The 13689-nt window shown below is 43.9% G+C and overlaps 1 protein-coding gene across 1 annotated transcript in view; it reads right to left on the reverse strand.

Moving 5' to 3' along the window:
• DDAH1 (dimethylarginine dimethylaminohydrolase 1) overlaps positions 1–13689 on the reverse strand; it is a 219135-nt gene that overhangs the window by 158622 nt on the left and 46824 nt on the right. Inside the window, exon 3 of the mRNA XM_089684417.1 lies at positions 2058–2154. Coding sequence (XP_089540543.1) covers positions 2058–2066 — 9 coding nt within the window. The 5' untranslated portion in view covers positions 2067–2154. The remainder of the gene's footprint in view (positions 1–2057; positions 2155–13689) is intronic.

Here is a 13689-nt window from a genome sequence, read left to right on the forward strand (position 1 = left end):
GCACCCTGTGCTTTTCACAGATGAGAGCAGGTTCACCCTGAGCACATGTGACAGACATGAAAGGGTCTAGAGAAGCCTTGGAGAACGTTATGCTGCCTGTAACATCGTTCAGCATGACCGTTTTGGTGGTGGGTCAGTGATGATCTGGGGAGGCATATCCATAGAGGGATGCACAGACCTCTACAGGCTAGACAATGGCACCCTGACTGCTGTTAGGTATCCGGATGAAATCCTTGGACCCACTGTCAGACCCTACACTGGTGCAGTGGGTCCTGGGTTCCTCCTGGTGCACGACAATGCCCAGCCTCATGTGGCAAGAGTATGTAGGCAGATCCTGGAGGATGAAGGAATTGATACCATTGAATGGCCCCCATGCTCGCCTGACCTAAAACCAATAGAACACCTCTGGGATATCATGTTTCAGTCCATCTGATGTCACCAGGTTGCACCTCAGACTGACCAGGAGCTCAGTGATGCCTTGGTCCAGATCTGGGAGGAAATACCCCAGGACACCATCCGTCCTCTCAGTATCATGCCCCAACGTTGTCAGGCATGTATACAAGCACGTGGGGGCCATACAAATTACTGAGTACCATTTTGAGTTGCTGCAATGACATTTCAACAAAATGGACTAGCCTGCTGCATCATTTTTTCACTTTGATTTTCGGGGTGTCTTTGAATTCATTCCTCTGTAGGTTGATCATTCCATATCAGTATAGATATCCAGCATGATATTTTTCCCCATTGAGATCTGAAGTGTTTTCAATGTGTTCCTTTAATTTTTTTTGAGCAGCGTATAAATGATATAAGTAAAGGTTTGTTGGATAAGGCGTGTCTTTTTGCTGATGACAAAAAGGTATGTAATAGGATTGATATCCCTGGAGGTCAATGTAACATGGAACTTAATTTGGCATTGCTGGAAGATTGGTCAAAGAAGTGGAAATTGCAGTTCAAGTTTTCTAAATGTAAAATAATGCACCTAGGGAAAAAGAATCCCTTGAGAGAGTACAACATTGGGAGTACAGTGTTTGCCAGCACTACAAAGGAAACAGACTTGGGGGTACTTGTTTCAGATGATTGCAAAATGAGCAGTGTGGCCAGGCAGTGGGGAAAGCAAATATAATTTAGGATGCAACACTAGAGGGGTCACCAGCAGGAGGAAGGAGGTCCTGGTTCCTCTATATAGATCTTTAGTTAGACCTCATTTAGAATACTGTGTCCAGTTCTGGAGAGCTCACTTACAAAAAGATATTGATAAGACAGAACGAGTCCAGAGACGGGTAACAAAAATGGTGAAAGGTCTGGGGGATAAAACATATCAAGAGCGACTTCAGGAACTTAACATGTACAGTCTGCAGGAAAGAAAGGAAAGGGAGACATAACTGAACCTTTCAATACATCAAGGGGGTGAATGAGGTTCAGGAGGGCAGTATTTTCAATATGAAATCAAAATCAAGAACACGGGGACATGACCTTAAACAAACTGGAGGAAAGTTCAAAACTAATCTCCGAAAGTATTATTTTACTGAAAGAGTAGTTGATGCTTGGAATAAACTTCCAGCAGACGTAGTGAGCCAATAAACAATAAATAGCTTCAAACATGCTTGGGACAAGCATAGATCCATACTCAGAAATAAAAGCCAATGAGAAAAAAAAACAAAAACAAAACAGAAAAAAAAATGGGCAGACTCAATGGACCACTTGGTCTTTTTCTACCGTCACTTTTCTATGTTTCTATGTAGTAGCGCATCCTGAATACCTGCCAGCTGCTGCTATACTGTCCTTTGAAAAGTGATCCACTGCAGAGGGTAGTAAGCTTACTTCCCTAAGACTTTGTACACTTTTTGTTTTGATGTACCAAAAAACTACTTAGCTGATTTAAACTAAAACACATTACCAGATTCCAAGATTTTTTTTTATCATGTATATGGATGGTATTCATTATACATTAAGTGAGTTTTATAAACCAAGGCTGTGTCTAGGGTCATATCCCCGAATTTTCCTGGAGATTACAGCCAGCTAACAACTATGAAAGTGAAGCACAAGCTGTTCCTTACCTTGGGCATCCATGGTCATCCGGTCAAGAGACTGAGTCACAGTCCGCTTTAATAGATGCTGTGTTCATGGTGTTATGACCGTCATTGGATGGCTTGGCTGTAGAAAAGAAAGTAAAAAGAGTCAATTGCTGGGGTTGGAGGAAGCAGACACCAATGTATACACAGAATCGGAAAATCAGGAGGTTTCCGCATCTAAAAGGTACATAAGCTATTCACACAATTCAAGAAATGTGTTTGAAGACCGATTTCATTAGCCAAACAGAAGACTGGTGACTCAGCATGTTGTGCAAATATGCAACTGGCCTGACTCAAGGGCAGGACTAGTGAAGGAGCTGCCTAAGGACCTAAGCAGTTCTTAGAATTTGGAGCCACTTCAAAGTTTTTCTTTGTAGACATGCAAAAGATATCAGCTTACGGTAAATAATCTTATCAATACGTGATTTTTATACATCCTTAATTCTATGTATAATTTGTAAGGATGTAATTACATGTACAGTTCTGCTTCATACAGTGCTGCACTCTACGGCTCACAATAATAGTGCTGACTCACTAAAAACAATTCACTCCCTGTGTGGCTGTTCACATAGTTCAGTTGTTAACGCTGAATTCAAGGAATAATTAACCCTTCATATCTCACATCTGGAGGGATGCAGAAATTCACTGTAGTGGCCTGTACTACAGACAGTCAGCGCTGATTCCTTCTGGGTGCTGCTCAAGTGACTTGCATTCTGTATGGTGAACATGGGATCACTTGCTCAGCACCTTCACTATTCATAGAATGTCTTAAAGCGGTAATAAACTAAAAAAAAAAAAAATTCCCTTGTAAGATGATATGTGCTAGTATGCATTATATACTAGCATATTATGAAGGACTTACCTTAAAAGGAAGCCCTCCAGTGGCACGCTATCACTGCTGACAGGGCTTCTATCTTCACCCGGTCTTCCTTCCGCCTTCAGAGGCTCCGGCCATTTGAATAGCCTAGCGCCGTTGACGTCACTTTCACAGACTCGCACAGGAGGGTTGGCCGCGGCATGCGCCGGTGACGTCACCAGCTGCAGAAACAATGAATATCTCCTAAACGGTGCAAGTTTAAGAGATAGTCCTTGTACCTACAGGTAAGCTTTATTATAGGCTTACCTGTAGGTACAAATGTGAATACAAGGCATTCTCTGATTGGAAAAGACAGAGCTTGTGACCTCATCTGCCCCTCCTCTCTGCCTTGTCCAATAAGAGAAAACATTGAGTCAAACGAAAAAATATAAGACATTCACTGAATGGTGGAGGTACAGAGCGTGAGATGTCAAGTTGTTCAAGCAGCGCTTGGAAGAGACAAGTCCTTGTGGAATTTAGCATGGGCTAATAATGTGCTTCATTTATTCTGTGAATTTGTGAACCTCTGCTGCTGCTACTTCTTTACCATTCCCCTAACAGCTATCTCACATTACCAGTTATCAGCAGGACAATCCTGACAAAAGCATGCAAAGCACTGCTCCTCTACCAAGATGGCCACATTGCAGGTGGGGCCAGGGATGGGGTACCCAACGTAAGGAAGCAGTACATATAGAGCTCTGCAGGGTTAACAGTTATTGTAGCAAAGGAAGCGTCTATACACCGTACATCATACACAAACCCCTGTAGGAGATGTGAAAGGAAGTTTCACCCTGGGCTCCAGCTAGGCCATACCCACAACGCGTTTCGCTCTGCACCTCGGAGCCATCCCCATGACTAAGCTTCAAGGGGCGGAGTAAAGTGTATTGGGGGCATGGCTTGTCTGGAGCCCAGGCTGAGGCTACCATTCACTTTCAGGTCTGTGTATGATGTGTGGTTTATGGACACTAAGTTTGGAGCTGAGACGAGCTTTGTTCCCAGACAGCACTCATAGCGGTTGGCTCAAGGACAAGTACCTCTAGCCTGAGGATCACCTATAATCCGCATAAGTTAACGGTTATTGTATTTAGAAGTATGAAGGTTAAAAAGTGACAAGGATGCTTGCAGAGCACAATGGAGTTGATTTCCCTTTGCAAGTGCAGTTGCTGTAGAGCAGGAGTGTCAAACTGGCGGCTCTTCAGATGTTGTGAAACTACAAGTTCCATCATGCCTCTGCCTTTGGGAGTCATGCTTGCAACTATCACTCTTGCAATGCCTCATGGGACTTGTAGTTTGGCAACAGCTGGGGGGCCGCCAGTTTGACCCCTGTGCGCTAGACCTTAGTGACTGGGGGAGGGCTCTGCTAATTTCCATCATCCAATCATATGCGTGCAAAAAAAAAAAGTTCTGTATTTTTACAGTTCAGATTCAACAACACTTGCGGTAAACTGGCGCAATAACACTTGCAGTGTTCGGCATAGTAACAGTTCCCAGTAGAGTCCCGACACAGCCCTTGATGGCACAGGTGAAGACTAGCAGTGCGAATAAGCCGTCCTGTAAGTCATAACACAGGCAATGCCTACATTACCGGGACAGCATCTGCTAGAGGAGTGGCTGACTGGCAGGGCAGAAGACCCTGGCAGCACTCAGAGAAGATAAGAAGATCTGCTATGGCAACTCTGGAGTCCAGTGTCTTGAGGGTGTATAAAGGTGTCCCTATGCTTGCCCTTCTCGCACAGGAACCTGACAGAGTGGTTTCCTATCTCTACACTAACCACTTACAGAATGTGTGCCAGAACCCGGTGGGGTCCCCAATTTAAAAGGACTGCCCCAACCAAGATGGTCACAGAAGGTCACCAGGGATCACAGGGTCCAGTTGGATAGCGGTTCTCCATGTAAGGCTTCAGAGGAACAATGTTCATCTGAGTCTCCACTCCATCTGCATAGTGGCAATACACTGATTGAGAACTGCACCTGCCTACAACCTACACACAGGGATACAGTGCAGAACAAGGCATATGAAGTCAGTGAAGCAAAAAGATCAGCTGCAGAAGGCCTACAGGCAATACAAGGTGACCAGTCCTTTATCTTCTGCTTACCATTTTTGGGCAGAGCTTCCACAGTCCAGGTCCTCTTTAGATATAACTACAGTAAGTCACAGAGAGTACCCTCTAGTGACTAATCTACAAATATTAATACAAATGATACAACAGCAAAAATATGAAGAGCAAGTTTATAAAACTTTGTCACACTTTAACACCTCGAAGAACACAATCTCCAGATCAATGTTCTCAGGCACTGTTCCCTGTGCCAAGAGAACATCAAAACTGAAGTCAAGATATGGTCTTAATTGCATAGTTACAGTGGCCCAGCTTGGGCTGAGTGGGCTGCACTACATACAACAAAATGCACAAAAGAAGCTCCCACACCTTTTCCGGCAATGAGCTTCATGCATTTTTTTTTACCAAATGTTTTGGATTGTTTTTCGTCCAACAAAACACACATTTCCTAGCCACGTTTGGGATCCAATCAACAATTAATGGCACCGCAAGCATGACACACATTTTTCGCCAGAGAACTCTTACAGATAGCTAAAAATATCATTGCCATTAGTTACTTGTATGAGAGGTAGAAATTGCTCATTGCTCAAGAGACCTTTAGCAGCCTCTGGAGGAACTCTGGGGTTCCATGGATCCCTAGTTAAGAGTGGCTGATCTAGACCAGTGTTTCTCAACCTTTTTTCAGTCAAGGCACCCTTTAAAATTATGGACAGTCTTGAAGCACCCCACAGCCTACCATTACACATGCGGCTGTTGGGGGGCCTCTCGACAAAAACCACTGACCCCTCAGTCCCCCTCTGTGCTGCAATTTGCAGGATGGGCTGAAAATCACAATTGTGTGCCCCTTAGCGGCTGCTCTGTGATCACATGTAGTGCACTCTCCCCTGCTACAGCTGAGCTCAGTAACAGTGGCTTTGAGATGTTGAACTCATTCTCTAGCTAAGCTCAGCTACAGAAGGAGAGAGAACACTGCGCACACATGCAGTCTGAACTGCCAGCTGCGACCACTAGGAAGCACACTATTGTATTGTCCAGACTTAGTTTTGCATAGAGCAGGGAAGGGTTTAAGCAGGTCAGGATAGAAAGTGACAGAGATTCTTTCCATTGATGTAGTGATCACCCCGAAGGAGCCTGCTGTTTTAGGTCAAATGGTTCTTTCCCAGTAATGTATCCACAGCCAAGCACACAGTCGCAGTCACTCCTTTGGCTCAGTGATCTGTGTAGGGGTACGTTTTTCTAATGCTTTATTTCACAACTTGAACTTGGATGAGTGCAGGGTAACTGTGGGGTACTCCAGCAATATCAAGCAACAACTTGAGGACACCTATCTTTCTCCTAAGAATCTGAGCAGAGTCCTTGCAGCAGGAAATATTGGGCTGAACTATACTGAGACACCAAACACAATGACCCTTTAGGTAACACTGACTCTAGTGTAAGAGGGATAGTAGCAGCACATGGTCATTGATCTCACATTGGTCTGTACTCACTAATGTCCTTGGATAATTGAATGCCTCCTTCCAATATCTTCCAGATACCTCTGTGCATTCTTCAGACCAGAACCACAAAAAAAGTCCCTCAGTCAGCTCCAGAAAATTTCAGCAAAATAGGCCCCCAACTAGTATAGCTGGGACCTTTATGAAAAGCAAACACATAGCAGGCCTGCCTAGGGGGCAGCAGTCTTTCGAGGCTGGGATCTCCTCTTCCAGAAAAAAAACCCTCTGCTTCAAGACTCAGAGTATTTATGCTTCCTCCCAGCCACCATCTGGGCATACTCTCCACAGGGATTGGCTAGGGCTGCATAAATATTCAGCTGCAGGTTTGACTCTCCCAGCCCACTATCTTCCAGAACCCTCTAAACAGACAGGGGGAAACAGTCAACCCTGCAGCCAGGGAAACACAGAGCAGGGCCAACAGATAACTCAAACACAGCAAATTCTGTACTCCTGCGCTGGGGATGGACTCAGCAGAGGCTAAGGTGACAATTCAAATATCCTAGAATATGCACTCATTTCTGCCCTCAATGGACTGGGGTAGTCCAAAGTCACCGGATGCAAAAGAAAACAAAAAGAGGGCTCCCCGACCTAATACATTATTGTAAAAAATATTTATTAAACGGATAAAAAATCGGTATCATACTCATAATGGACATATAAAACAAAGGCACATCACAATATACAGCAGTGTCCAATCCATATAGCATCTAAGTCCACAATAATTGAACCCTGGACTTCCAACTGGCTAACGAGTTTTGAGGACTCAGCCTCTTCCACAGGGATTAGCTAGGGCTGCATAAATATTCAACTGCAGGCTTGACTCTCCCAGCCCCCTATCTTCCAGAACCCTCCAGACAGAAAGTGGGAAACCGTCAACCCTGCAGCCAGGGAAACACAGAGCAGGGCCAACAGACAGCCAGACAGGGCTGGACAAAGTTTTAGACAGGGATCACGGACAGGCTGGGCAAGGCTCATAGGCAAACCAAACAGTACTCGTCAACAGGCTGAACAGGGCTCATAGACAAGCAGGGCTCCCCAACAGGCTGAACAGGACTCGTAAACAGGCAGGGCTCCTCGACAGGTTGAACAGGACTTATAGGCAGGCTTGACAGGGCACATAGGCAGGCTTTACAGGACTTGTTGGCAGACAGGGCTAAAAGATGGGCTGAACAGGGCTCATAGCCATATTGGACAGGGTTCACAGACAGTCTGGACAGGGCTCACAGACAGGCAGCCAGGATTTATAAACAGCCTGGGCAGGGCTCTTGGACAGGGGAAACAGGGCTCATAAACAGGCAGGGCATCAACATACTAAACAGAACTTATAGGCAGGCGTCACAGGACTCATAGATAGGTTAGACAGGGCTCATAGACAGGCAGACAAGGCTCATTAACAAATTCGACAGGGCTTACAGACAGGCTGGACTGGGCTTATAGACAGGCTGAACTGAGCTGAAAGATCAGGGCTCAAAGATGGACTTGGCAGGTTTCCAGGGTGGCCAGGGCTGGTTGACAGGGTTTATAGACAGGATAGACAAGGCTCATAGATAGGCTGGGCTGGGTTTATAGACAGGCTGGACGGGTTCATAGACAGAACTCATGGATCAGGGCTCAAAGACAATCTGGCCAGGTTTCCTGGATAGGCTAAACAGGGCTCACAGACAGGCTAGACAGGGCTCATAGATGGGCTGGACAGGGCTTATACACAGGCTGGGAGAGGGCTTACAGACAGGTTGGACTGAGCTCATAAACAGGCTAGACAGGACTCATAGACAGGTGTGGCAGGGTTTGACATAGACAGGGAAACAGGACCCATCAATAGGTTGTACAGGGCTCATAGGTAAACAAGGCTCATCAACAGGCTAAATGGGACCAATAGGCAAGCTGGACAGGGCTCATAGACAGGCTGGACAGGGCTTGTTGGCAGACAAGTCCCATAGACAGGTTAGACAGGGCTCATAGACAGGCAGACAATCCTAATTACCAGACTCCACGGGGCTCAGAGACTGGACTGGGCTTATAGACAGGCTGAACAGGACCCATAGACAGGCTAGTCAGGGCTCATAGACAGGCTGGTCAGAGTTCTCACAGGGCTCACAGACAGGGTTCATTGACAGGCTGTTCAGACTGCTAGACAGGGCTACTTACTAACCCACTAGACTTTGAAACTGCTTGAAGTCATTGTCCTTCTTGTTAGACTCCAAGGAGGGACCCAAGTAAAAATAACATCAGGGTACCACTTATAGAAAGTACTAGATGACTCTGTAATAGAAATCATATTTCCTTTCTTTTTCAAATGGTGGCTATACCATTTTGTATTTTGGTTCATGTTTCCTTAAAAAAAAAAAAATGAAGCACACTGGCCTAGACAAGTGTACGCGACACCACATTCCACTGAGATACAAAATACTTTTACACCAGAGAGGAAAAAATGTTCAGGAGGGAAAAATCCCCAATAAGTGCGAAAATCACATTTTTTCGGCTGTGTTTCTAGGTGGCAGGGGTGAGTTATGTCCCGTTAGCTCTCTCTAATAACAGAGACATTGAGTTCGGAAATTTGGACCACGCTCCGGGTAATCTTTATTTTTCCTTTCACTCTATTTCAAATGGTTTTCCTTAGACATTCCATTCGGCAGTGGAGAAAAGTCATTAATCTCTTGTCTGACACAAACATACATGGTACAGCAGACATACTTTCCACTGTTTGTGGACAGTCAGGGTTGTTTTAATAACCCTACAGGTGAAGCCAATGTAAAAAATGCAGTTATATTCAGCAGGAACTCAGCTCCAGAATAGAAAACTCAAATTCCATTTAAAGGGAAACTCTTTTTTAGTGGGCACGCAGTTTGCATTTTGGTTTTAGATACATTAAAGCTGAACTCTTTGCTCAAAAAAGCTATAAATCTGCTTTGTGTTTACCAAATGCTATTGCAAACCTAGATATGACCTTGTAAAGCCAACAGTGATATCATCACTGTGCTGTACATAGGCTGTGCAAAGAACAGAGCAGTGGGAGGGGCCAAGAAGGTCTACCCATTACAGGCTGTCTGTAGAAAAATACAGGAGGGGCGGAGACAAGACCAGTCACCCTGCACAAGGAGAGAGAGCAGCAGCAACTGGTCTTAATAAGGTCCCTGCACAAAGGTAAAGTTTCACACTGGACTACTACATAGATCTGGAAGAAATACACAAAGCACCCTAATATTTAAACAATATACAGTTCATGCCTTTTGCAATTACACAATATTTTCTTTTCCCAAAGTTCAACTTTAAAATGGTATTAAACCCAGAAGCAAAAATGCATTATATTGCAGTGTACCAATTCCTAGATATGAAAGCTGCATTTGTTTTATGTTTAAGTTTTTTTACCCTTTATTTTCACCTGGTGAACCAGCCAGTAAGTTATTTTTCTTTTTTCAGCTTCCATTAACAGACCAAGCTGTCCAGAAAAAGTGTCAGTTAGAGGGTTGAGACAAACCATTGCAATATATTACATTTTTTGGTTTTGGTTTTAATGCCACTTTAATGTTTGAAACAGCTGGAGAATGTCCTGAGAAGGGCAACAAAGCTAATAAGGGGACTGGAGGACCTCAAAATAGAGACCTCAAAATATTACAAAATAGGGAGTATGGGTTTGTTCACATGAGTGGAGCTGTCTGAAAAGCAATCCACATTCAAATTTCTCTTCAGAAAGCATTTGACAGGCAGGGAGGAGGTGTGTACTGCTTCTTGATTTCTGCATTAGCACACCACAACCACATGCATGCGATTGTCGGAGGCTCGTAGAGAGAAGTGTGAATGCAGGAGTTTTGGTTGTGCTTTTGGAAAGTGCACCACACCCACAAGGTATAATAGAAGTCTATAGCAAAGCACAGCTAGCCCGCAGGAAAGCCAAAGGTGCGTTCTTAAAAGGTCAGGGTCAAGGTCCTGGGTCAGTATTTTTTTTGGTCAGGATTTTTCTTTTACTTTTTAAATTAGAATCAGTGTCAGTTAGTGGCAGGATAAAAAAAGCAAAATGCGCACTGTTGATTCTGGGCCATACTACTGGTACAGACAGCAACTAACATACACATATGTGGTATCGCTGCGATCGTCAGGAGCAGGAAAAATTATTTTGGGTTGACCTTTGGTGGTAGGTTATGGTAGTAGCAAGAAATATACAGCTAAAATTAAAAAAAATATATAAAAAAAAAAAATCAGTAGATATCCATTACCATTTACCACAAATGAAAGCCCAATTTGTCCTGAAAGAAAACGCGGTATAATCCACCTGGATGCACAAAGTAGTTGTGATGATATGTATGTAGGTTTTTCAAAAACATGTCAAAGTTGCAAAATTGTACTTAGGCGTTAAGATTTGTTTCACTGTTAGGCGCGATGGGGTTAACGCATGTTCAAGATGACATGGAATAAAACTGCCAACATGGTTCGGTGATTAGAGAATAGCTCTCCTTCATCAGGGCCTCAGCTGCATATGCATAAAAGGCTGTATTGAGAACTCTTACAAGATTGATATACTGATTATTCGCTGTTTATAGAAGGTTTCTGCTGGTATAGGACGCTTCCCATACCTGCAGAAGTTTCTTACTTTAAACAGAGAAGAATCAGTAAACATATCTGTTAAGACTTCTCAGCCTTCCCCACCCTCTACGGAAAATGGTGTTTCCAATTCTTATTGCATGTAATAATAAAATACATCTTAAAGTTGACCTTAAAATGTTCCTAAAATGAGATAACAGTGAAGGTTGGCTGGCTGGTTATATCATTCCTGCCACGTAAGACAACTGTCTTGGCCCACTTCCCTTGCCTCCTACCACATTGGCTAGCCTTGGTATCACAATGACAAGATCAGACATCATAGACATACAAGGTTCACCGAGGTGAAGTGACTGAAAGGGAGAGTGTGCCCACTCTTTGCCAGTGATAGGAATGAGTGCATGAGCCTCTAATTTACCAGGCATCATGGACCTTAAGAAAATCTTCCCTTGTTGCTTTTGAAGTCATCCCTAGAAACTACCTAGTGAATGGCCACCTCAGTACTTATATTATGGCCAATTCACACCTATTCATATGTTACACACACACACTTTTTTGCATGACCTCTAATGCAGTAGGGAAGTCCGTTCACTTTGATGGAAGGCATCACTATGCACAGCACTTGTTTTTAATGTACAGGTGATAGAATGAATGCATATATACTGCCCATTAACATCACATTCTAAGCTAAGGAGGGGCTCTTTTATGACACAAGAACAGGTCCAGGATAGTTCATTGGAAATTTCCTAACCTTTATGAGCTATTTAAAGCCCATTGTACCCTTAGGGCTCGTTCACACATGTTTTGATCTCTGAAGAGTGATTCATGTTCAGATCGCTCTTCAGAGAACATATTATAGGCAGCGAGGAAGCGATGCATCACCTACCTACCACCGTCTGCTTTAGCCTCTTGAGCCTAATACTAGCGCCATGCAACTTTTCTGGGTGTGTTGGCTGCATCCTCCAGGACATGCTGTGATTCCACCTTCTGCCCACTATGTCACTACCAAGCTGCAGGGATGCAGTAGTGATGTAGTGGTCAACAGGTAGGTCTATGGTACCTAGTAAGTGACATAGGCAAGTGGCACTCTTGGAAGGGAGCTAGATGCTGAAGATTCTTTGGATGTTGTAACTCTTAAAAAAGAGAAGATCTGAGTCACCAGTGGCAGGATCGGTATGCATTATTCCTCCTCTTTTTAGGGTCCTTTCACACAGAGGGGACCTGTTTAGCAGATCCAATTGTTCAGCAGGGGATCTCTCCACTGATCCCGGCTGAGCAAGCGAATGACAGCTCTGTGTCCGTTCCGCTGCTGCAGAGCAGACACAGAGCTGCTTGCTCTCCTCAATGGGCGGTTGGATCTGACTTCTAGAAGGAGAATGGGATCCCCATCCATCCCTTTTTGGCGGATCAGAATGGATGATGGCGGGTGTAAATGGACACATGTCCGTTTACACCCGCTTGTCTATAGTGGAGAATGAAGGTTCCGATCGGGTCCGCTGAAAAACGGGCAGGCAGACCTGATCGGAACGTCCGAGTGAAAGAGCCCTTACACTGCTCTTTTTTCTCGACTTTTTATTGATGACCTTTTAAACGCCAAAGTCCTACTTAAGTGGTTTTAAACCAAAAAAATAAAAATTTTATATAAATATATATATTAATTATTATTATAATACATTAATATTTCAGCTTACCAATCCTAAATGTCGTAGCTTCATTAGTTTTTTTTTTTGGGAGCATTTTTCCTTTATCGTCTCCTGGTGATCTAGCCAGTAACACATTTTCTGTCAACGTGTGTCTCCACTCTGGATGGAAGAGCAACAGAGACACCTTTGCACAGCAGCGCTGTCAGTCAGGGCAGAGGGTAGTGTTAAATACATTAGCAGATTTAGATGGATCTGGCTAACAAATGATAACTGAACCCCAACTAACACTTTTTAAGCAGTTATATCAATATTTTTTTTTTCCTTTTGTGATAAAGGTTTTATATAAATGAATAAAAGCTGATCATTGTAAGCGCGCCTGATAGGGGTAAATGGTTTGTCTCAGCCCTCTAACTACCACCTTAAGGCTCTGTTCACACTAGCTTTGTCAGCAGGCATCAGACAGGCGTTTGTCAAGCGTTTTTAACACTTCGCAAACGCCTATGAAAATTCTGCACATGGCAGCATACAGTGCTGTTCACACTGAAGCGTTAACATCGCGGCAAAACTGACGCCTCGTGTCGAGTCAGGAGGAGTTGAAGCCTCCCATTCAAGTCTACGGTGCCTCTCCGCAAAAGCCTGGCAGGCGTTTGCGGTGCGGTTGCGAAGTGTTAGTACCATTTAATTTCATTATAGGCGTTTGTGGTGCAGTTTTAACGCTTGGCAAATGCTTCAAAACCACGTATAGGGCGTTTGGGGAGCGTTTGAGGAGCGTTAAAAACGCTTAACAAATGCCTGTCTAACGCCTGTCAAACGCTATAGGAGTGTTTGACAAAAGTTAGAAATAAAGTCAAATGTGAACGAGTCCTTACAGTTTAGTCTGTTAAAGAAAGCTGAAAAATACTGGCTGGATCACCAGGTGAAATTAATGGGAAAAAAGAAAACCAATACAGCTACTAGATGTAAGGATTGGTAAGCTGCACTATAATAAATCTTTTGTGTTGGGGTTTAATTTCGCTTTGCTCGTTAACTCCA

The sequence above is a fragment of the Staurois parvus genome, unplaced genomic scaffold (genome assembly GCF_062004578.1).
Source record: "Staurois parvus isolate SC_StPar_1 unplaced genomic scaffold, SC_StPar_1.0 ptg000347l, whole genome shotgun sequence".
Taxonomy (NCBI): domain Eukaryota; kingdom Metazoa; phylum Chordata; class Amphibia; order Anura; family Ranidae; genus Staurois; species Staurois parvus.